Genomic DNA, 23,069 nt, shown 5'->3' on the forward strand with positions numbered 1-23,069 from the left:
CAATAAAAATCTTGTGAGTGTTGTATGCTTGCCCCTCTCCTCCCTTCTCTCCTCTCCTCTAGATGGAGGTGAAGAAGCCCTCTCCTCTCAATGTCAGGGTCCTGGATTCCTCACGGCTCCCCTTCCACAGCAGATACTTCCGCCTCATGGAGCTGCGAGTGCACACGGCCCCCTCGATAGTCACTGTGGAGTAGGTGCTGGCAGTTACAATGCAGGGAAGGGGCTGGCTCCATGCTCGGTGCAGTGTCTGGGGGCTGGTTTGGTATGGCATGGTTTGGAATGGTTTGGCATGGTATTGGATGGTTTGGCATGGCATGGTTGGGTTGGGTTGTGAACGGGACCCTGTGAATCAGTCCCCTTTCCCCTGATTGTGTCTCCGGATCGAGGGGCTCCTTTCCCCCTGATTCCTGTGTTTCTGTTTCCCAGGAAGATCGCGGACCGTGACGAGGTCACCTCCAGCTACGTGCTCCAGGCCGTGTCTCTCGGGGAGACCGAGGTGTTCGTGACAGCGAGGGAGCGATCGGGGCGCAGGCTGAGCTCCTCACATCGGCACACAGAGGTTTTGCAGCTTTTCTTTGATGCTTTTCCCACGTTTAACCAAGGGATTTAACATTGTTTGTTTTTTAATATGCTTTACCTCTCTGTGCTTTACAATGCTTCCCTATGCTTTACCAGACCTCTCTGTGCTTTACAATGCTTCCCTATGCTTTACCAGACCTCTCTGTGCTTTACAATGCTTCCCTATGCTTTACCAGACCTCTCTGTGCTTTACAATGCTTCCCTATGCTTTACCAGACCTCTCTGTGCTTTACAATGCTTCCCTGTGCTTTACCAGACCTCTCTGTGCTTTACAATGCTTCCCTATGCTTTACCAGACCTCTCTGTGCTTTACAATGCTTCCCTATGCTTTACCAGACCTCTCTGTGCTTTACAATGCTTCCCTATGCTTTACCAGACCTCTCTGTGCTTTACAATGCTTCCCTGTGCTTTACCAGACCTCTCTGTGCTTTACAATGCTTCCCTGTGCTTTACCAGACCTCTCTGTGCTTTATAATGCTTCCCTATGCTTTACCAGACCTCTCTGTGCTTTACAATGCTTTCCTATGCTGTACCAGACCTCTCTGTGCTTTACAATGCTTCCCTATGCCCAGACCTCTCTGTGCTTTACAATGCTCCCTATGCATGCACATGGTCAGAGACAGACAGACAGACAGGCACGTTGGCATTGAGACAGACAGACAGACAGGCGTGTTTGTTGTGTGTTGTCTTTAGGTCTTCCCTCGGTTCAGACTGTTGCCCCGGAGAATGACTCTGATCATTGGCAACAGCAGGCAGGTAATTTATATATCATACACCCTGATAGTGATGAGATCCAGCCCTCTGAAATCAATATAATATATATACACCCTGATAGTGATGAGATCCAGCCCTCTGAAATCAATATATATCATACACCCTGATAGTGATGAGATCCAGCCCTCTGAAATCAATATATATCATACACCCTGATAGTGATGAGATCCAGCCCTCTGAAATCAATATATATCATACACCCTGATAGTGATGAGATCCAGCCCTCTGAAATCAATATATATCATACACCCTGATAGTGATGAGATCCAGCCCTCTGAAATCAATATATATCATACACCCTGATAGTGATGAGATCCAGCCCTCTGAAATCAATATAATATATATCATACACCCTGATAGTGATGAGATCCAGCCCTCTGAAATCATAATATATATCATACACCCTGATAGTGATGAGATCCAGCCCTCTGAAATCAATATAATATATATCATACACCCTGATAGTGATGAGATCCAGCCCTCTGAAATCAATATATATCATACACCCTGATAGTGATGAGATCCAGCCCTCTGAAATCAATATATATCATACACCCTGATAGTGATGAGATCCAGCCCTCTGAAATCAATATAATATATATCATACACCCTGATAGTGATGAGATCCAGCCCTCTGAAATCAATATAATATATATCATACACCCTGATAGTGATGAGATCCAGCCCTCTGAAATCAATATAATATATATATACACCCTGATAGTGATGAGATCCAGCCCTCTGAAATCAAATATAATCATACACCCCCTGATAGTGATGAGATCCAGCCCTCTGAAATCAATATAATATATATCATACACCCTGATAGTGATGAGATCCAGCCCTCTGAAATCAATATAATATATATCATAGACCCTGATAGTGATGAGATCCAGCCCTCTGAAATCAATATAATATATATCATACACCCTGATAGTGATGAGATCCAGCCCTCTGAAATCAATATAATATATATCATACACCCTGATAGTGATGAGATCCAGCCCTCTGAAATCAATATAATATATATCATACACCCTGATAGTGATGAGATCCAGCCCTCTGAAATCAATATAATATATATCATACACCCTGATAGTGATGAGATCCAGCCCTCTGAAATCAAATATATATCATACACCCTGATAGTGATGAGATCCAGCCCTCTGAAATGTCTTTATAATATACAGCACTACACCCTGATATTGATGAGATCCAGCCCTCTGAAATGTCTTTATAATATACAGCACTAGACCCTGATATTGATGAGATCCAGCCCTCTGAAATGTCTTTATAATATACAGCACTAGACCCTGATATTGATGAGATCCAGCCCTCTGAAATGTCTTTATAATATACAGCACTAGACCCTGATATTGATGAGATCCAGCCCTCTGAAATGTCTTTATAATATACAGCACTAGACCCTGATATTGATGAGATCCAGCCCTCTGAAATGTCTTTATAATATACAGCATTAGACCCTGATATTGATGAGACACAGGCCTCTGAAATGTCTTTATAATAATAATAATAATAATGATAATGATAATAATAATAATAATAATGTGACTCCCATTGCGTTTTCCACTGACTCTTTGCTCTGTGTACGCGTGTCACTTCCTGTTCCAGGTGATGTCAGAGGGAGGGCCGCACCCCTGGTCTCACATCCACTTCTCCGTCAGCAGCGAGACGGTTGCCGCGGTGACGGAGGCAGGGCTGGTGACGGGCGTGTCCCTGGGGAGTGTGAGAGTGACGGGGGCGGTGAGGACCGTCCACCAGAGCACAGGAGCCACGATCGAGATCTCGAAGGTGAGCCAGCGCCACGGGACAGGGTGACCTCGTATCTCTAGCATTCACTGGGACAGTTCAGGCTTGGTGGTCCAGCGGTTAGACAAAGGGGTCTTGATTGATACCAAGAGGTTCAAATCCCAGCTCAGCCACTGACTCTGTGTGTGTGACCCTGAACGAGTCACTTCACCTCCTTGTAATTCTAAGTGCTGGAGTGGGGCCGAGGCTCACAGTGTACGGTAAAGCCATGGTCAGATATGCTAGAGCGCATGCAGAGTGCAGCAGTGGGGGTAAAGCACGGGGGGGGGGGGCACACAGTGCTGCATGACCCTGTTCCTCTTGTGCAGGATGAGATTGAGGTGGAGGTGAGGGAGCTGAGAGCCGTCAGGATCCACGCACCAGTCACTCGACTCCGGACCGGAACAGAGGTAACCAGGACCACAGACGAGCATGGGAAACACACAGAGGGGTGTGGGAAAGCATAGGGAAGCAATTTAAAGTCTATGGAAGCGTGTAGTTGAATCTAGTTGCTTGTGGAAGTCTATGGAAGAGTCTAGTTGACTCTAGTTGCTTGTGGAAGTCTATGGAAGAGTGTAGTTGAATCTAGTTGTTTGTGGAAGTCTATGGAAGAGTCTAGTTGACTCTAGTTGCTTGTGGAAGTCTATGGAAGAGTGTAGTTGACTCTAGTTGCTTGTGGAAGTCTATGGAAGAGTCTAGTTGATTCTAGTTGCTTGTGGAAGTCTATGGAAGTCTAGTTGCCAGTGCAGGGTGCAGTAGCGAGGGGGTGGATCAGCATGTTTTGTGCTGTGCTGTGTTTCAGCTCCTCCCTCTCTCTCTCTCTCTCTCTCTCTCTCTCTCTCTCTCTCTCTCTCTCTCTCTCTCTCTCTCTCTCTCTCTCTCTCTCAGATGCCTGTGTATGTGATGGGCAGCAGCAGCCTGCAGACCCCAATGTCCTTCGCTAATTCCTGGCAAGGGCTGACTTTCCATTGGTCCCAGAGCAAACGGGACGTCCTGGACCTGGTACCCCGGCACTGGCAGGTAAGGTTGGGCCACAGTGCAGTTCAGGGAGCTGCAGGGGTGGAGGCAAGACTCCCATTGCACAGTAGCTTCACCCAGTCCAGGCTTTACTGCTGTCAGCTTCATTACCCCAGTGTGTCTAGCTGTGGCGATGAGTCTTATCAGAATTACAGTGAAACCAGGAATGGATCAAACTGCTGTGCAACGGGAGTCTTGTTCCCATCCCTGGAGCATAAGCAAGCATGCTAATAATGGTGTGTGGTGAATACAGAATATAGCCAGGGGGAAAGCATGGGGGGACGGGAAACTGAACCATTACTGTGCAAATATACTGCTGTAAACTCTTATAAGATATGCAGCAGCCCCAGTGTCTCTAACCCCCAACCCCCAAACCCAACTCCAACCCCCAACCCCAACCCCAACCCAAAACCAAAACCCAAACCAAACCCAAACCCCAACCCAAACCCCAACCCCAACCCCAAACCCTAAACCTAACCCCAACCCCAACCTCCAACACCCAAACCCAACCCCCAACGCTCAGTTTCTGTCTCTGCAGACGAATGTCAAGCTGACCCCTGAGATGAACTTTGCCATGCTGGTGCGCACCAGGACAGCGGGCCGGACCACCCTGCGCGTGACGGTGCTGCCGCGCAACCACAGCCAGCCAGCGGGGGTGCCAGAGGAGCTGAGCGACGAGATACAGATCCTGGTAAACTAGGCCATTGTAAAGCACAGAGAGGTCTGGTAAAGCATAGGGAAGCATTGTAAAGCACAGAGAGGTCTGGTAAAGCATAGGGAAGCATTGTAAAGCACAGAGAGGTCTGGTAAAGCACAGGGAAGCATTGTAAAGCACAGAGAGGTAAATCATGGTAAAGCATAGGGAAGCATTGTAAAGCACAGAGAGGTCTGGTAAAGCATAGGGAAGCATTGTAAAGCACAGAGAGGTCTGGTAAAGCATAGGGAAGCATTGTAAAGCACAGAGAGGTCTGGTAAAGCATAGGGAAGCATTGTAAAGCACAGAGAGGTCTGGTAAAGCATAGGGAAGCATTGTAAAGCACAGAGAGGTCTGGTAAAGCATAGGGAAGCATTGTAAAGCACAGAGAGGTGTGGTGGGTGTGGTGGTTAGCTGTGCTGCACTGTGACTCTGTGTTTCTCGCTGGTTGCAGGTGTTCCAGAAAGCCTCCCTCCCCATCGGCAACTTGGATCCCATACTCATGTCTCCCAACTCCAACTTTCAACTGGAAACCAGCAAGTGAGCAGGGAAGCCCTGACGGCGCAGTGTGGCCGGAGGCATGTTTCACAAAACTGGGGCTGGTTTCACAAACCCCGGACTGGTTTCACAACTCTGGGGCTAGTTTCACAAAGCAGTCTGCTAAATTCAATTAACTTCCATATACATTTTTTTTAAAAAGCTAGTGGTTTGTCGTTGACTGCATTTGTTGCAATATCTCCAGCCTGGCTGTCTCTGTGCTGTATCGTACCCAGCCTGGCTGTCTCTGTGCTGTATCGTACCCAGCCTGGCTGTCTCTGTGCTGTATCGTACCCAGCCTGGCTGTCTCTGTCTCTGTGCTGTATCGTACCCAGCCTGGCTGTCTCTGTGCTGTATCGTACCCAGCCTGGCTGTCTCTGTCTCTGTGCTGTATCGTACCCAGCCTGGCTGTCTCTGTGCTGTATCGTACCCAGCCTGGCTGTCTCTGTGCTGTATCGTACCCAGCCTGGCTGTCTCTGTGCTGTATCGTACCCAGCCTGGCTGTCTCTGTGCTGTATCGTACCCAGCCTGGCTGTCTCTGTCTCTGTGCTGTATCGTACCCAGCCTGGCTGTCTCTGTGCTCTTCAGGGACGGAGTGGGTGTGATCCAGTACCAGGTGGAGCCCTGTCTGCAGGGCCCGGCTGTGGTCAGCGTGGACAGGGCAGGGGTGCTGAGGGCTCATGCAGCCACGGGGTCAGCGATCCTAGAGGTCACCTGCATGGAGCAGTTTGGGGTCAACCAGACCATCCTCGTCGGAGTCAAGGTAGCCCCAGATTAGAAAAACGAATAGTAACAATAACAGCACAGCCGCGGATTAGACTAATAATAATAATAGTGATAATAATAATAATAGTGATAAGGGGGTCTGTCATACAAAGAGAAAGCCGCTCTCAACACTTACAAACTTATTACATTACATCAAAATAAAAACTCAGACCGAAGCCTGATACTAACGCATTGAATCTGTTAAGAAGTGACACTAGCTGTTAAGATTGGAGGAGCAACAGAACCCAGTTTTGGGGTCCCCCCCCCTCAGGTGGCCCCGATTTCTTACCTGCTGATCAGCTCTGCTCCAGAGCTCCACACCGCTGACGGGGAGAGTCTGTCGGGATTCCCGCTGGGAATGAGCCTCGCATTCCAGGTCCAGTTCTACGACTGCGTGGGAGACAAGTTCCGAGCGGAAAACACCGGACTCGGGTTCACCTCCAACAGGTAATATTGAAATGAGCAGGAGCCAGGAGTTTGAGCAGGGTTAGAAACTCACACTAGCCCTGCTGCTGCTGCACCCAGTCCTGGGGTTCAGAGCTCCCCTCAATGAAGTCTATTATTATTAATATTGCAATGATCAGGAGCCAGGAGTTTGAGCAGGGTTAGAAACTCACACTAGCCCTGCTGCTGCTGCACCCAGTCCTGGGGTTCAGAGCTCCCCTCAATGAAGTCTATTATTATTAATATTGCAATGATCAGGAGCCAGGAGTTTGAGCAGGGTTACAAACTCACACTAGCCCTGCTGCTGCTGCACCCAGTCCTGGGGTTCAGAGCTCCCCTCAATGAAGTCTAGTTATTATTAATATTGCAATGATCAGGAGCCAGGAGTTTGAGCAGGGTTAGAAACTCACACTAGCCCTGCTGCTGCTGCTGCACCCAGTCCTGGGGTTCAGAGCTCCCCTCAATGAAGTCTATTATTATTAATATTGCAATGATCAGGAGGCAGGAGTTTGAGCAGGGTTAGAAACTCACACTAGCCCTGCTGCTGCTGCACCCAGTCCTGGGGTTCAGAGATCCCCTCAATGAAGTCTATTATTATTAATATTGAGATAATCAGGGGTTGGATTCCTGTGCTGTTCTTGTAGGGATGATCTCCTTCAGTTGGGCTCAGAGACTCTCACACACACCTTCACAGCTCAGACCACGAGCGCGGGGGTCACCGTGCTGGAGGCCTGGGACCCCAAACACCCCAACATGGCGGATTACATCGCCGTGCCGACCCAGAACGCCATCGCGCCCGAGCTGAGCGGCCCGCTGACCGCCGGGGACCTCGTCTGCTTCAGAACCGCGCTGGTGAACCAGGACGGTGAGGGGCTTTCTGTACCAGAACTGGGTCCACTCAACCAATCAGTAATAATAATAATAATAATAATAATAATAATAATAATAATAACCTTGTCAATAATCTGAATAATAATCATCCTCTCACATTGTTTTCTTTTCTCCTGCAGGTGAGACGGGCTCGTGGCACGTCTCCCCCAGCCACGTCCTCCAGATCGACTCTGCCACGGGGGCGGCTGCAGTGAAGGATTCTGGGACATTGGTGGTGTACTACAAGCTGAGCGAGAGGCTGCAGACCTCCAGAGAGGTACAGAACAGCACCCCGAACCCGGAGCAGAACATTCCCTCAGCACACCCCTGACAAGAACTTCACATAGGAGCTGTTACACTGCATTTACCACAGATAACCTGTGCTTTACAATGCTTCCCTATGCTTTACCAGACCTCTCTGTGCTTTACAATGCTTCCCTGTGCTTTACCAGACCTCTCTGTGCTTTACAATGCTTCCCTATGCTTTACCTTTACCTCTCTTTACCAGCTTTACAATGCTTCCCTGTGCTTTACCAGACCTCTCTGTGTTTCAAATGCTTCCCTATGCTTTACCAAACCAGATCAGGAATCCCTCTTAAAACAACCCCAATGCTCTTCTCCTCCTCTCCCCCCTGTTGTGTGTTGCCTAGGTGACGGTCAGGGCTGCTGACAGTGTTGCACTCACCCCCCCCGCAGACCGCTGTCTCACCAACTCCCCCGGGAGCTCCGAGTACAGAGTGACTGTGAGCATCGGGGCCACTGCCAGCCCTCTCAAAGGTACCAACTTTAAACTGTAAGAGACTGAGTCAAGCAGACCAGCGTCTGGGCTCCAGTGCCTTCATCAGTGTTACTGAAACTAAACTGAGTCAAGCAGACCAGCGTCTGGGCTCCAGTGCCTTCATCAGTGTTACTGAAACTAAACTGAGTCAAGCAGACCAGCGTCTGGGCTCCAGTGCCTTCATCAGTGTTCAAAGGAAGGAAAAATATCAGGACCCGGGACAGTTGATGGGTCTGTCCCCCTCCTCTCCTCTCTCCACAGGCCCCTGCAGTCCTGTCCAGCTGTCTGCTGTCCACTCTGCGCTCAGACCAGAGCTGGACCTGTCCTGCTCCCTCCAGTTCGGTGGCCCGTGTGTGGAGTCCGTCCTGCAGCAGGCATTCAGAGTGTCCCCTCACTACAGCACGAGCACCGGTAAGAGGGGCGGGGCCAGGGCTCCGCGGGGGCGACCCCCCCTCAGGGTCCCCCGACACTCGAGTCCTGTCCAGTGGACGGGCTTCAAAGCCGCACTCCGGAGACCGTCTGTACAACACAATAATCTCTAGTGATGTCGACGGGCGGAGATCTCTAGGGCTGAACTTTCCAGTTTTTTACTGTCTCCATCCCCTCCCCTGCTCAGGACGTGTACCAGGTCAGTACAGCTGCGTCGTGGCCACGCTCCCCCAGTCCGACAGCCTCCTCAGGACTCTCTCCACAGCCTCTGCCTCTGTCCTCCTGTCTGCCTCCCTGCGATGGCTCCCCCAGGACAGGCCTGCCTCTGCATCCATCCCCTTCCAGCCTGCCTTCCACGTCAGCCGGAGCGCCCTGGTGCTGAACAGCACGCACCCCAGCGCCGAGCTCCCTGTGCTGGGCTCCCCGGCCCTGCTGCACTCCCTGCAGGTAGGGGAGCGACCGCAGCTCGCCAAGAATCACCACGTGTTACAATAGCACCAATGGACTAGCATGCCATGCTTTTCTTTCTCGCTCTCTCTCCCTCTCCTTTCCTCCCACTCTCATTCTCCCTCATCCCTCCCTCCTCTCAACCTGTCACTCACCATCTCCCCCTCCACTCTCCATCTCTTCCTCCCCCTCCCTCTCCTCCTCCTTCCTTCGGTCTTTTCCCCCCTCCCTCTCCTCCTCCTTCTTTTGTTCCCTTCCCTTCTTCCTCCCTCTCTCTCAGGTGTGGTCGGACTGTCTTGATGTCACGGTGGGTGATCCTTTTCAGTCTCTGCAGGTTCCAGGTCTCCTGCTCTCTCTCGCTCTCTCTCTCTCTCAGGTGTGGTCAGACGGTCTTGATGTCACGGTGGGTGATCCTGTTCAGTCTCTGCAGGTTCCAGGTCTCCTGCTCTTCTCCGTGTTCCCCAGCAGTGCTTCAGTGTTCCAGCAGGGGGCAGACTCCACGGCCAGGCTGCACCTGACCAGCGCGGTGACGGGGCAGCACGTCACTGTCGGGGTCACAGTGCGGAGTGACGATCGTGCAGGTACACCTGGGACAGGGACCCCCAACACTAGATCAGCTCTCACCCTGCTGTCAAACCTCCTGCTCAGTCTCAGTGATCACACTGTAATCTGTGTGTGTGTGTGTGTGTCCCTCCCTGCAGTGTCCGGGCCCGGCTGGGATAAGTGCCAGGATTCTGGGTTGTTCTGGCAGCTCACAGGCTCCTCCCACCTCCTCCTCTTCACTGGGTTTGCCATGCTCGCCGGGACGGCCGCCGTCTTCATAGGTACAGTGCCGACCACCGCGCTACGCTGGAAACAGTGCTTACCAGACCTCTCTGTGCTTTACAATGCTTCCCTATGCTTTACCAGACCTCTCTGTGCTTTACAATGCTTCCCTATGCTTTACCAGACCTCTCTGTGCTTTACAATGCTTCCCTGTGCTTTACCAGACCTCTCTGTGCTTTACAATGCTTCCCTATGCTTTACCAGACCTCTCTGTGCTTTACAATGCTTCCCTATGCTTTACCAGACCTCTCTGTGCTTTACAATGCTTCCCTATGCTTTACCAGACCTCTCTGTGCTTTACAATGCTTCCCTATGCTTTACCAGACCTCTCTGTGCTTTACAATGCTTCCCTATGCTTTTCCAGACCTCTCTGTGCTTTACAATGCTTCCCTATGCTTTACCAGACCTCTCTGTGCTTTACAATGCTTCCCTATGCTTTACCAGACCTCTCTGTGCTTTACAATGCTTCCCTATGCTTTACCAGACCTCTCTGTGCTTTACAATGCTTCCCTATGCTTTACCAGACCTCTCTGTGCTTTACAATGCTTCCCTATGCTTTTCCAGACCTCTCTGTGCTTTACAGTGCAAACAGCGTTCTGACAGGTTTTTTTTTCCTGACCAGTTTGCTCAGAGATGTCTTGATAATGCTGTCAGGTGTGAAGTGTGTTTGTGTCCTACAGTCTACAACGCCGCAGTGAATCGCGTGAGGACCACGCTGTTGGGCTACATCCCGACGGCGAGCCCACACCTCTCGGGTAGGTGTGCTCCGAGTTGGGGGGGTCCTTTCTGGGAGGGGAGGGGGGTGGGGGGTGTAGTAATGATTCATTGTGTACCGATTCGTGTAGCCCGGCTGTTAAGCACAGTTCTTGTAGCTGTTAAAGGAAGAGGCTGTATGTTGAGCAGTATGTTTATCAAGGGCTGCTCAAACTCCTGATCATTTAAATAACCGACTTCATTGAGGGGAGCTCTGAACCCCAGGACTGGGTGCAGCAGCAGCAGCAGGGCTAGTGTGAGTTTCTAACCCTGCTCAAACTCCTGGCTCCTGATCATTGCAATATTAATAATAATAGACTTCATTGAGGGGAGCTCTGAACCCCAGGACTGGGTGCAGCAGCAGCAGGGCTAGTGTGAGTTTCTAACCCTGCTCAAACTCCTGGCTCCTGATCATTGCAATATTAATAATAATACTTCATTGAGGGGAGCTCTGAACCCCAGCACTGGGTGCAGCAGCAGCAGGGCTAGTGTGAGTTTCTAACCCTGCTCAAACTCCTGCCTCCTGATCATTGCAATATTAATAATAATAGACTTCATTGAGGGGAGCTCTGAACCCCAGGACTGGGTGCAGCAGCAGCAGCAGGGCTAGTGTGAGTTTCTAACCCTGCTCAAACTCCTGGCTCCTGATCATTGCAATATTAATAATAATAGACTTCATTGAGGGGAGCTCTGAACCCCAGGACTGGGTGCAGCAGCAGCAGCAGGGCTAGTGTGAGTTTCTAACCCTGCTCAAACTCCTGGCTCCTGATCATTGCAATATTAATAATAATAGACTTCATTGAGGGGAGCTCTGAACCCCAGGACTGGGTGCAGCAGCAGCAGCAGGGCTAGTGTGAGTTTCTAACCCTGCTCAAACTCCTGCCTCCTGATCATTGCAATATTAATAATAATAGACTTCATTGAGGGGAGCTCTGAACCCCAGGACTGGGTGCAGCAGCAGCAGGGCTAGTGTGAGTTTCTAACCCTGCTCAAACTCCTGGCTCCTGATCATTGCAATATTAATAATAATAGACTTCATTGAGGGGAGCTCTGAACCCCAGGACTGGGTGCAGCAGCAGCAGGGCTAGTGTGAGTTTCTAACCCTGCTCTCTCTGTAATGCACTGTCCTGTATTCCAGGTGATGGATTGTATCAGAGGGTCCCCTATCCTGAACCCCCAAACCAGAGGCGCCGACATCGCTGGCTGTGGAGCACCTAGAGAGCGTGGGGGGGGGCGGGCAACACCCCCGCTCAGTGTCTGCCTTCATGTGAGTTCTCCAAATCGACAAGGACTCTAACAATTAAAAAAAAAAAAAAAAAAGTGTTTCTGCAAGATTCTTGTTTTTTGACTTGTTTCTTTCGATCGCAGAAACAGAGACGTCGAGTCACAGGGTTTGAGGAGGGTTTGGGGTTACTGCATTGTTTTGGGGGTGCTGTGTTAAAAACCAAGCTGCATTGTTTGGTTTTCAAAGCAGAGATAATGGTTATAAAGAATAAACACACAGACTTCCAGTGGAAACATCTGCCATTGAATTGTCACTGGACAGGGAACAAGCTCTGCTTGTGAAAATCATAAATCACGATTCAAAATAACAAAGTTTACGATTCTTAGGCCTCAGAACACACCAAGGAACCGTACCCCCCCCCCCCCCCCTAACTTAAAAAAACCCCCCTAAAAACACACGACTGCCGTCAAATCTTTTTAAACAAAATTTATTGAAAGGTGAGACGGGTTGAGACTACAAGCACAGTCAGAATCAGTAAATCCGGCTCTCGCTTCTCATTTTCTCTCCTCGTTTTTGATGTTTTCTTCCCCCTCTCGTCGTCTTCACCCATCGGCTGCAATGACTTGGAGAAAGAAAACGCTGGCTGGTATAAGATACGAGAGAGAGCGGGAGGGAGCGCTGCCTGGCCAGACACACAGGCAGGCAGCTCTCCCCGTGTGTGTGCGTGGCTCTGCTGGCTACCAGGCAGAAGTTGCTCGCAGGACACCAGAATATTACAAGCAGCTCAACCCATCTCACATGACACCAATGGGGGGTGTCCTTCTAGTGCTGCTTTCGTCTGAATGAACAACCTGAAAAACACAGGGGGGGGGGGGGGGGGGGGGTGAGACACTTTCCAAAGGTGTGTTTTCACAGTGAAAAACTGTTAATTACTATGAGTACTGAAGAGTTAGGCAGACTCCTTCATCCCAGGAGACTCACTCGGGTGTTACAGGGCAGCGCAGGGTTACAATGCGAGCTTCGTATTGAAACACAGTGCAGTTTTTTTTTTTTTTTTTTTTTTTTTACATCCCCCCCCCCCCCGGGAGCAGCCCAGCCCGTACCTTCTGTTAGTCTAGCTTTTCCTCCAGTGGGCTGGCACAGCACTGTGGAGCAGCCGACACACAGGACCACGGTCTGGGCATGGCTGAACACGGTGGTGATCTTATAACATCCTGCAGGGAGAGGGGGGGGCAGGGCGAGAGAGGTTAGACTAGGGTACCAGTCCAAACATCGCATGCTTGACTTAGGAGAGTTACATTTCCTATCAAGTGATAGATCTATACAGATATACAGATAGACAGATATAGAGATATATAGATAAACAGATATATTCACACACACTATATTTATTAAGCACAAAGCTGTGAATTTGCTTTACTGATAGGATTCTGTGACGGAGTTTAGGATCCCAGTCAAAACACCATTTGAGAAAGTTGCCCTAAAAAAACATTCATGAACAACCTTCAAGAGGAGAAAAGAGACAGGGACAGAGACAGGGACAGGTCCGTACCGGGGCATTTCACGTCCATGAAGTAGGAGTTGGGGCTCTGGACCAGGCGCTTCTTCTTGTGCTTCCTCTTCTCCTCCTCGGGGGACGGGTGCAGCAGGTCTTTCGCGAGCTTTACATTGAAAACAAACAAGCAAACATTTACAAGAGGATCCCACTGACCCTCCGAAACCAGCAGACACTAAACCAACAGCTGGGTCTCTCCCTGTCCCTCACAGAGACAAGAGACACAAGCAAACATTTACAAGAGGATCCCACTGACCCTCCGAAACCAGCAGACACTAAACCAACAGCTGGGTCTCTCCCTGTCCCTCACAGAGACAAGAGACACAAGCAAACATTTACAAGAGGATCCCACTGACCCTCCGAAACCAGCAGACACTAAACCAACAGCTGGGTCTCTCCCTGTCCCTCACAGAGACAAGAGACACAAGCAAACATTTACAAGAGGATCCCACTGACCCTCCGAAACCAGCAGACACTAAACCAACAGCTGGGTCTCTCCCTGTCCCTCACAGAGACAAGAGACACAAGCAAACATTTACAAGAGGATCCCACTGACCCTCCGAAACCAGCAGACACTAAACCAACAGCTGGGTCTCTCCCTGTCCCTCACAGAGACAAGAGACACAAGCAAACATTTACAAGAGGATCCCACTGACCCTCCGAAACCAGCAGACACTAAACCAACAGCTGGGTCTCTCCCTGTCCCTCACAGAGACAAGAGACACAAGCAAACATTTACAAGAGGATCCCACTGACCCTCCGAAACCAGCAGACACTAAACCAACAGCTGGGTCTCTCCCTGTCCCTCACAGAGACAAGAGACACAAGCAAACATTTACAAGAGGATCCCACTGACCCTCCGAAACCAGCAGACACTAAACCAACAGCTGGGTCTCTCCCTGTCCCTCACAGAGACAAGAGACACAAGCAAACATTTACAAGAGGATCCCACTGACCCTCCGAAACCAGCAGACACTAAACCAACAGCTGGGTCTCTCCCTGTCCCTCACAGAGACAAGAGACACAAGCAAACATTTACAAGAGGATCCCACTGACCCTCCGAAACCAGCAGACACTAAACCAACAGCTGGGTCTCTCCCTGTCCCTCACAGAGACAAGAGACACAAGCAAACATTTACAAGAGACGCACCAAACACCTGGGCTCATCATCCACACGCAGGACCCTGCTTTATTCAGGAGCACCAAACACGCCATTTCAACACGAGGAGTAATATAACAGCCAGCGATGCAGATTAGACTCGCACCAAACAAGCTCACAAAACAGCGAGCATATCAGAATATCTATCTGTCTGTATCTAACTGTGCTGCTTTACAGTGCTTGCTGGGAATGTGGATTTCAACACGACGTGCATTTTTAAATAGCGATCTTATCAATCATACCTAAATCAGATCATTTTCAAACGGTTCAGACCGGATAACCTCAACAACACAAACCAGTGAAATAAACCCAATGCACTCCTCCTCCTCCTCCTCCGAGAGGGGACCGGCCTCACCTCGCAGAGACGAGCTCTGGAACAGCTGCGTCATTATCATTATCATTATCATTATTATTATTATTATTATCAGTATCATTATTAATTATCGATCTCGGTTTCTTGCATCTGCACACACGAGTCTCCATCTTGTCCCCCCCGCAGCTCTCCGTTCAATTTTAATTTCTCTTTATTTCTTTCGAACCCAAGCCCCCCCCAGTTTGTTCCCGTTCCCCGCTGGTTATCCCGGCCCCGGTTTTGAACCCGTTTTGAACGCGTTTTGAACGCGTTTTCCTCCCCCGGTTGGCGCGGATACTCACAGGCATGGCGGCGTGACTCGAGCGGCTGCCGAAAAGAGGGACTCGCCGGAAACGGGCCTTCATATCCACGGGGTCTCCCTGCAGGGAAACGGAACTGACGCCAGAGTCGCGCAAGGGCGGCCATGTTTGTGAGGTCAAGCGTGCAGCGGTCAAACTACAGGCGTTAAAAAAACCAAAACATTATTATTTGCTTTTTTATTTGATGCATTGATAGTTTTGTTAATATATATGTATTAATTATTTTATTGCTTTTTAAGGTTGTGATTCCGAGAGCAAAATAATTGTACACTATATATATTTTATTTTAAAATGTTTTATTTTTTTATTATATAAGTTATTATATTTGACTGCCGGCGTGGGATGGTGAATCATTTCTACAAAACTCAACAGAACACTCCAGCAGCACTAAAAAAATATTTAAAAAAAAACAGAAAAAATATTTTCACTTTGTAGAACTATACTGTGAAAGTAATGTGTGTTGCGTTCACTGTGTCTAGACTAACACTAACCGCAGCCCTTCTACATGATACAACTGCAAATGAGCTGAGCCTCCGCCAAACTGACAAATACACCATCACGCTGAAAGCGTCGCTACAACCAGGAGGCACAAAACGTGTCAGATTTCAAAGCACGCCCTTCGTCATTAATCGAGACTTGCTTTCCTAACTGCAAGCCTCTCCCCGGAGTTTTAAACTGCGCCTCGGCAGCGCTGCACGCCAATCTTTGAACCGCAGTGTGACACAAAATAGCGAGATTGAAAAATAAAGAACTCCCTGCGCGAATCTGATACAAAAAAAGGGATCTGTTCATTATTGATCAGCAGAGTCAGAGACGCGGTGAAACAGCGGCCCCTGGCGGCCATGCGGTGCATTAACTGCAAGTCTCACCCGTGAAACAGCGCCCCCTGGTGTCGCGTTTCATTTCTGCGTGAATCGAGATTGTGCGTCTCCTCTGTCTGTCTGTAATTCAAGAGAGAAAGTTTCGCTTTTTTTTTGTTGTTGTCCTTTCTTCCAAAAACACTTTCTACCAGTCCTGAACGGAAGAGGAGGCGCAGAGGAACCAGAACAAAAACTTTTTTTTTATTTTAATTGTTTTGATAACCGGCAGCTTCAATGAGATCAGGAACTGTTTTCAAGTCAAAAAACTTTTAAGTGATAGAAAGAGAGAGAGAGAGGAGAGAGAGAGAAAGAGGGGGGGCGGCGAGTCAGGATCGAAACCACTCCTAAAAAATAAAAAAAAGAACATGGCTAAGAAATACGACTTTCTTTATAAACTCCTTCTGATCGGAGACAGCGGAGTTGGAAAGACGTGTCTTATTATCAGATTCGCGGAAGATAATTTCAACACGACGTACATTTCCACTATCGGTAAGTTTGAGTAATTGTGTTTGTTTGTTTTTATTAAAGGGAAAAACGATGTCTTGTTTGTTCCTTGTTGATGCACCATTGTATAATCACTGTGAGTGGATGTGTGTGTGTGTGTGTGTGTGTGTGTGTATAATCACTGTGAGTGGATTGTGTGTGTGTGTGTGTGTGTATAATCACTGTGAGTGGATGTGTGTGTGTGTGTATAATGTGTGTGTGTGTGTGTGTGTGTGTGTGTGTGTGTATAATCACTGTGAGTGGATGTGTGTGTGTGTGTATAATCACTGTGAGTGGATGTGTGTGTGTGTGTATAATCACTGTGAGTGGATGTGTGTGTGTGTGTATAATCACTGTGTGTGTGTGTGTGTGTGTGTGTATGTGTCACTGTGAGTGGATGTGTGTGTGTGTGTATAATGTGTGTGTGTGTGTGTGTATAATCACTGTGAGTGGATGTGTGTGTGTGTGTGTGTGTGTGTGTGTGTGTGTGTATAATCACTGTGAGTGGATGTGTGTGTATAATCACTGTGAGTGGACACCGGTTTTGCCGGTGGTTGCTCATAATTCGCTTGAGGTTTGCACTGAGGTGACGGTTTCCTGGTTTCAGGCACACCGCGGATTATAATGATAGAGCTGAGAGAGAGAGAGAGACAGGACTCTGACGAGACGATAGAAAATACATGAGATAGCCAGGGGTGCTACTCTATCGACACCGTGCTGTAAATCCAGGGACCGCTGTGCTGTACCATACCTCTCTGTGCTTTACAATGCTTCCCTATTGTTTACCAGACCTCTCTGTGCTTTACAATGCTTCCCTATGCTTTACCAGACCTCTCTGTGCTTTACAATGCTTCCCTATGCTTTACCAGACCTCTCTGTGCTTTACAATGCTTCCCTATGCTTTACCAGACCTCTCTGTGCTTTACAATGCTTCCCTATGCTTTACCAGACCTCTCTGTGCTTTACAATGCTTCCCTATGCTTTACCAGACCTCTCTGTGCTTTACAATGCTTCCCTATGCTTTACCAGACCTCTCTGTGCTTTACAATGCTTCCCTATGCTTTACCAGACCTCTCTGTGCTTTACAATGCTTCCCTATGCTTTACCAGACCGCTCTGTGCTTTACAATGCTTCCGTATGCTTTACCAGACCTCTCTGAGCTTTACAATGTTTCCCTATGCTTTACCAGACCTCTCTGTGTTTACAATGCTTGTCTATGCTGTAACATGCCTCTCACACACAGCCTGTGCATTCTCTGCATGTTTGCAGACAGTCGGTGTGCAATCTCTGGGATCTCTGCTTCCCTCTCTCTGAAACGCCCAGACTGTCCCGAGGGAGCACCCCTCCCACCCCCCCCGCCACATTCCTGTCTGACTTAACCCCTGATGTACCCCCGAGTACCCCTCCGGGGGGGGGGGTCTGCAAAGCGACAAGACTCCCATTGCACAGCAGTGTCACCCATTCCAGGTTTCACTACCAGCTTGATCAGCCCCAGTGTGTCCAATTATTAAACATATAGTGAAACCAGGACTGGATCAAAGTGCTCTGCAGAGGGAGTCTGATTCCCAGCCCTGTGATGGAATGTATCTGTTCTGTATTCCCGAGGAATGCTGGTGTCTAGGGATGGGTGGACCCTTCCTACTTTTAATCTAGAAAGAGAGACACACAGGGAGAGGGGGAGAGAGGGAGAGGGATGGGGAGAGCAGGTCTTGTCTAGCACACTCAGCAATAAGTCATATCTGGTGAATCTGATGAAACGTTTCATTGCTGATTCTTCTTCAATGCTGTCCTGTAGACCGGGGCTGTGCGATCAGTCCCCGTCCTGCAGGGGGCGCTGTTCCACTCGGGGAGGTTTAGCAGCTACAGTGAGATCATGAGCCTCTTCAGGGGGTCTGGATGGACGAAGGTAGCCGTGGCGATGGGGGGGGGGGGGGGGGATGGCTGTCACTCACAGGGGTAGCCGTGGCGATGGCGGGTGGCTGTCACTCACAGGGGTAGCCGTGGTGATGGCGGGTGGCTGTGGTTTGAATCGGTTTCTGTTCTCTTCTGTTCTCAGGTATTGATTTCAAAGTGAAGACCGTCGAGGTGCAGGGGAAGAAGATCAAGCTGCAAGTGTGGTGAGTGTTTAACAGCGTGGAGCGAAGAGAGCACACAGCGAGACCACTGGAGCAAAACAACCACTCCCACGAGAAGCACGAGAGCCAACAGCAGAGCATGGTTCCATTGCAATTCAGAATAGCAAAACTATACAAAGAGGCAGTGTGCAATTCAATATGAGAACAAGGGAACATTATTCAGCAGCTTTCACTGGACTCTATGAAGCTGAGGGAGTTCATTCTATATAGAGGGGGTGCAATTCAATATGAGAACAAGGGAACATTATTAAGCAGCTTTCACTGGACTCTATGAAGCTGAGGGAGTTCATTCTATATAGAGGGGGTGCAATTCAATATGAGAACAAGGGAACATTATTCAGCAGCTTTCACTGGACTCTATGAAGCTGAGGGAGTTCATTCTATATAGAGGGGCTGCAACAGTTTTGGCCGCAGCTGTCTGTGTAAATGCCGCAGTATATGCATGGGAGCAAATGCAATGAGGTAACTTTATTCTAAGAGTTGCTTCCAACATGTCTGTGTCTCTCTCTCTCTCAGGGATACAGCTGGGCAGGAGAGATTTAAAACCATCACAACAGCGTATTACCGGGGGGCCATGGTGAGTACCCCCGAAATCAGCTCGTTTTACACAGCGCTGTGTCCAGAGAACCTGTGATTATTATTATTATTATTATTATTATTATTATTATTATTATTATTATTATTATTATGAGCAACTTGCAGAGACCAGGGGGGTGAACTCTGCATCATCAACAACTGCTGCTGCTGCTGCAGAGTCTCTTCCAATAGGACCTCGTTTGTTTGGCGTCTCGTCCAAAGGACGGAGCACAAGGAGGTGAAGTGACTCGCTCAGGGTCCACACACACACACACACACACACACACACACACACACACACGGCTGTGGTTTGAACTCTTTCTCTGACGAGTTTATCCCATTGTGATGTTTCAGGGGATCATCCTGGTCTATGACATCACGGACGAGAAATCCTTCGAGAACATTCAGAACTGGATGAAGAGCATCAAAGAGGTGCAGAGTTACAATGTGACTGAGCAAGACAGAGAAGCACACACACACACACATTACTGTACTATATTGAAGAGGTGCAGAGTTACAATGTGACTGAGCAAGAGAGAGAAGCACACACACATTACTGTACTGTATTGAAGAGGTGCAGAGTTACAATGTGACTGAGCAAGAGAGAGAAGCACACACACATTACTGTACTGTATTGAAGAGGTGCAGAGTTACAATGTGACTGAGCAAGACAGAGAAGCACACACACACACACATTACTGTACTGTATTGAAGAGGTGCAGAGTTACAATGTGACTGAGCAAGAGAGAGAAGCACACACACACACACATTACTGTACTGTATTGAAGAGGTGCAGAGTTACAGTGTGACTGAGCAAGACAGAGAAGCACACACACACACACATTACTGTACTATATTGAAGAGGTGCAGAGTTACAGTGTGACTGAGCAAGACAGAGAAGCACACACACACACACATTACTGTACTGTATTGAAGAGGTGCAGAGTTACAATGTGACTGAGCAAGAGAGAGAATCACACACACACACACATTACTGTACTGTATTGAAGAGGTGCAGAGTTACAGACTGAGCAAGACAGAGAATCACACACACACACACATTACTGTACTGTATTGAAGAGGTGCAGAGTTACAGTGTGACTGAGCAAGACAGAGAAGCACACACACACACACATTACTGTACTGTATTGAAGAGGTGCAGAGTTACAATGTGACTGAGCAAGACAGAGAAGCACACACACACACACACATTACTGTACTATATTGAAGAGGTGCAGAGTTACAATGTGACTGAGCAAGACAGAGAAGCACACACACACACATTACTGTACTATATTGAAGAGGTGCAGAGTTACAATGTGACTGAGCAAGAGAGAGAATCACACACACACACACATTACTGTACTGTATTGAAGAGGTGCAGAGTTACAGTGTGCACACACACACACACACACACACACATTACTGTATTGTGTACCTCTTGTTTTTCCCAGAATGCCTCTGTGGGGGTGAACAAGATGCTCCTGGGTAACAAGTGTGACATCGAGAATAAGAGGAAGGTCCCGCGGGAGACGGGGGAGAAGGTGAGTCCAGTCAGCACTCTCATCACATCACAGCTCTCTCATCACAGCTCTCTCATCTCATCACACCTCTCTCATCTCATCACAGCTCTCTCATCACATCACAGCTCTCTCATCACAGCTCTCTCATCACATCACACCTCTCTCATCTCATCACAGCTCTCTCATCACATCACAGCTCTCTCATCTCATCACAGCTCTCTCATCTCATCACAGCTCTCTCATCTCATCACAGCTCTCTCATCACATCACACCTCTCTCATCTCATCACAGCTCTCTCATCTCATCACACCTCTCTCATCTCATCACACCTCTCTCATCTCATCACAGCTCTCTCATCTCATCACAGCTCTCTCATCACATCACAGCTCTCTCATCTCATCACAGCTCTCTCATCTCATCACAGCTCTCTCATCTCATCACAGCTCTCTCATCTCATCACAGCTCTCTCATCTCATCACAGCTCTCTCATCTCATCACACCTCTCTCATCTCATCACAGCTCTCTCATCTCATCACAGCTCTCTCATCTCATCACAGCTCTCTCATCTCATCACAGCTCTCTCATCTCATCACAGCTCTCTCATCTCATCACAGCTCTCTCATCTCATCACAGCTCTCTCATCTCATCACACCTCTCTCATCTCATCACAGCTCTCTCATCTCATCACAGCTCTCTCATCTCATCACAGCTCTCTCATCACATCACAGCTCTCTCATCTCATCACAGCTCTCTCATCTCATCACAGCTCTCTCATCTCATCACAGCTCTCTCATCTCATCACAGCTCTCTCATCTCATCACACCTCTCTCATCTCATCACAGCTCTCTCATCTCATCACAGCTCTCTCATCCCTCTTATTTTTCTCTGTTTTTTTTTCCCCGATCCCAGCTGGCGAAGGATCACGGGATACGGTTCTTCGAAACGAGCGCCAAGTCGAGCATCAACGTGGAGGAGGTGGGGTCGGGATTTTAAAATGTGTTCCGTTTTTCTTTTCTCGCTGATCCGCAGCACGAGCCGGATAACCCCCTGGAGTTGACTTGTTTGTTTTTGTTTTTTTTTCTCCCTGATTTCAGTCTTTTGTAGAACTGGCTCGAGACATCCTGCTGAAATCGGACAAGAAATCGGTACGTTCTCTCTCAAAGATTCCCGCCCACCGTGAGCATCACGATCGTGTGCTGCTGCTTCTAACTATAGAACACAGGGCTGGGAATCAGACTCCCGCTGCACAGCAGTGTGATCCAGTCCTGCTTTCACTAGGAGTTTAATAATGAGACTCCCGCTGCACAGCAGTGTGATCCAGTCCTGCTTTCACTAGGAGTTTAATAATGAGACTCCCGCTGCACAGCAGTGTGATCCAGTCCTGGTTTCACTAGGAGTTTAATAATGAGACTCCCGCTGCACAGCAGTGTGATCCAGTCCTGCTTTCACTAGGAGTTTAATAATGAGACTCCCGCTGCACAGCAGTGTGATCCAGTCCTGCTTTCACTAGGAGTTTAATAATCAGACTCCCGCTGCACAGCAGTGTGATCCAGTCCTGCTTTCACTAGGAGTTTAATAATGAGACTCCCGCTGCACAGCAGTGTGATCCAGTCCTGCTTTCACTAGGAGTTTAATAATGAGACTCCCGCTGCACAGCAGTGTGATCCAGTCCTGCTTTCACTGGGAGTTTAATAATGAGACTCCCGCTGATCAAGCTGCTAGTGAAACCTGGACTGGATCACACTGCTGTGCAATAGGAATCTGATTCCCAGCCCTGTGAGTACAGCTTCATGCTGCTAATTGCTAGGTTTTGATTAGAACTTGATCTGTTTTTTTCGTTCGTTCCCCCCCCCCCCCCCCCCCCCCCGTGTGTCTAGGGTGGCGGAGGTCGAGAGGTCAAGATGAACTCGACTGATAAGAACCCCTCCAAGTGTTCATTAGTCTAACGAGGGAACACACCGGGAACAGCCGACAGCCCTGGGACTTAAAGCTTCGCTGCAGCCGCTCTCCGAAAAACCCAGCCCCCACCCCCCAACCCCCAAGTCAAATCAGAGAGACGCCTCTTTTGTAAGATGAAGAAGCAGAAGGAAGAGAAGAAGAAGAAGAAGACAGCCCATAATAATTGCCAGCAGTGTTACAGCCTCTTTATTGATTCAGAGC

The 23,069-nt window shown here is 48.8% G+C and overlaps 3 protein-coding genes across 10 annotated transcripts in view; 2 read left to right on the forward strand and 1 right to left on the reverse strand.

The window, feature by feature from the left end:
- The window catches only part of LOC121306900 (nuclear pore membrane glycoprotein 210-like), a 26,503-nt gene extending 14,141 nt beyond the window's left edge, over positions 1-12,362 (forward strand). For 5 of the 8 annotated variants that reach the window (XM_041238913.1, XM_041238918.1, XM_041238914.1 and 2 more), the window contains 19 exons: positions 63-190; positions 427-559; positions 1,273-1,335; positions 2,986-3,165; positions 3,492-3,572; positions 4,051-4,182; positions 4,718-4,870; positions 5,328-5,413; positions 5,999-6,173; positions 6,447-6,622; positions 7,264-7,484; positions 7,630-7,766; positions 8,140-8,266; positions 8,529-8,678; positions 8,896-9,143; positions 9,520-9,724; positions 9,845-9,967; positions 10,649-10,723; positions 11,860-12,362. In XM_041238913.1, coding sequence (XP_041094847.1) covers positions 63-190; positions 427-559; positions 1,273-1,335; positions 2,986-3,165; positions 3,492-3,572; positions 4,051-4,182; positions 4,718-4,870; positions 5,328-5,413; positions 5,999-6,173; positions 6,447-6,622; positions 7,264-7,484; positions 7,630-7,766; positions 8,140-8,266; positions 8,529-8,678; positions 8,896-9,143; positions 9,520-9,724; positions 9,845-9,967; positions 10,649-10,723; positions 11,860-11,939 — 2,673 coding nt within the window. In that variant the 3' untranslated portion in view covers positions 11,940-12,362. Of the gene's footprint in view, positions 1-62; positions 191-426; positions 560-1,272; positions 1,336-2,985; positions 3,166-3,491; positions 3,573-4,050; positions 4,183-4,717; positions 4,871-5,327; positions 5,414-5,998; positions 6,174-6,446; positions 6,623-7,263; positions 7,529-7,629; positions 7,767-8,139; positions 8,267-8,528; positions 8,679-8,895; positions 9,144-9,519; positions 9,725-9,844; positions 9,968-10,648; positions 10,724-11,859 lie in introns of those variants that run through there. The other 3 variants (XM_041238916.1, XM_041238915.1, XR_005948250.1) reach the window with 3 other exon arrangements.
- A 55-nt stretch (positions 12,363-12,417) lies between these two features.
- On the reverse strand, positions 12,418-15,421 carry LOC121306902 (40S ribosomal protein S27). The gene is made up of 4 exons (XM_041238922.1): positions 15,315-15,421; positions 13,499-13,607; positions 13,050-13,160; positions 12,418-12,797 (listed from the first exon to the last, which is right to left on the reverse strand). The coding sequence occupies exons 1-4, from the start codon at positions 15,375-15,377 to the stop codon at positions 12,769-12,771; spliced, it is 312 nt and encodes a 103-aa protein (XP_041094856.1). The 5' UTR covers positions 15,378-15,421; the 3' UTR covers positions 12,418-12,768.
- Positions 15,422-16,218: 797 nt separating this feature from the next.
- rab13 (RAB13, member RAS oncogene family) lies at positions 16,219-22,957 on the forward strand. The gene is made up of 8 exons (XM_041238921.1): positions 16,219-16,681; positions 18,732-18,792; positions 19,327-19,387; positions 19,741-19,818; positions 20,841-20,930; positions 21,819-21,884; positions 22,004-22,054; positions 22,787-22,957. Exons 1-8 carry the CDS (start codon positions 16,558-16,560, stop codon positions 22,853-22,855), a joined length of 600 nt encoding a protein of 199 aa, XP_041094855.1. The 5' UTR covers positions 16,219-16,557; the 3' UTR covers positions 22,856-22,957.
- Positions 22,958-23,069: the final 112 nt, after the last annotated feature.

Source organism: Polyodon spathula, chromosome 51 (assembly GCF_017654505.1).
Source record: "Polyodon spathula isolate WHYD16114869_AA chromosome 51, ASM1765450v1, whole genome shotgun sequence".
NCBI lineage: Eukaryota > Metazoa > Chordata > Actinopteri > Acipenseriformes > Polyodontidae > Polyodon > Polyodon spathula.

What these genes read in the sequence shown, in the direction of transcription:
- rab13 (XM_041238921.1), top strand. Translation starts at nt 16,558, where the DNA reads ATGGCTAAGAAATACGACTTTCTTTATAAACTCCTTCTGATCGGAGAC. An exon ending in GGATGAAGAGCATCAAAGAG is followed by an intron (nt 19,819 to 20,840) that starts GTGCAGAGTTAC and finishes TGTTTTTCCCAG; the next exon opens with AATGCCTCTGTGGGGGTGAA. An exon ending in TGAAATCGGACAAGAAATCG is followed by an intron (nt 22,055 to 22,786) that starts GTACGTTCTCTC and finishes CCGTGTGTCTAG; the next exon opens with GGTGGCGGAGGTCGAGAGGT.
- LOC121306902 (XM_041238922.1), bottom strand. Translation starts at nt 15,377, where the DNA reads ATGAAGGCCCGTTTCCGGCGAGTCCCTCTTTTCGGCAGCCGCTCGAGT. An exon ending in CATGGACGTGAAATGCCCCG is followed by an intron (nt 13,161 to 13,498) that starts GTACGGACCTGT and finishes CTCTCCCTGCAG; the next exon opens with GATGTTATAAGATCACCACC. An exon ending in AAAAGCTAGACTAACAGAAG is followed by an intron (nt 12,798 to 13,049) that starts GTACGGGCTGGG and finishes TGTGTTTTTCAG; the next exon opens with GTTGTTCATTCAGACGAAAG.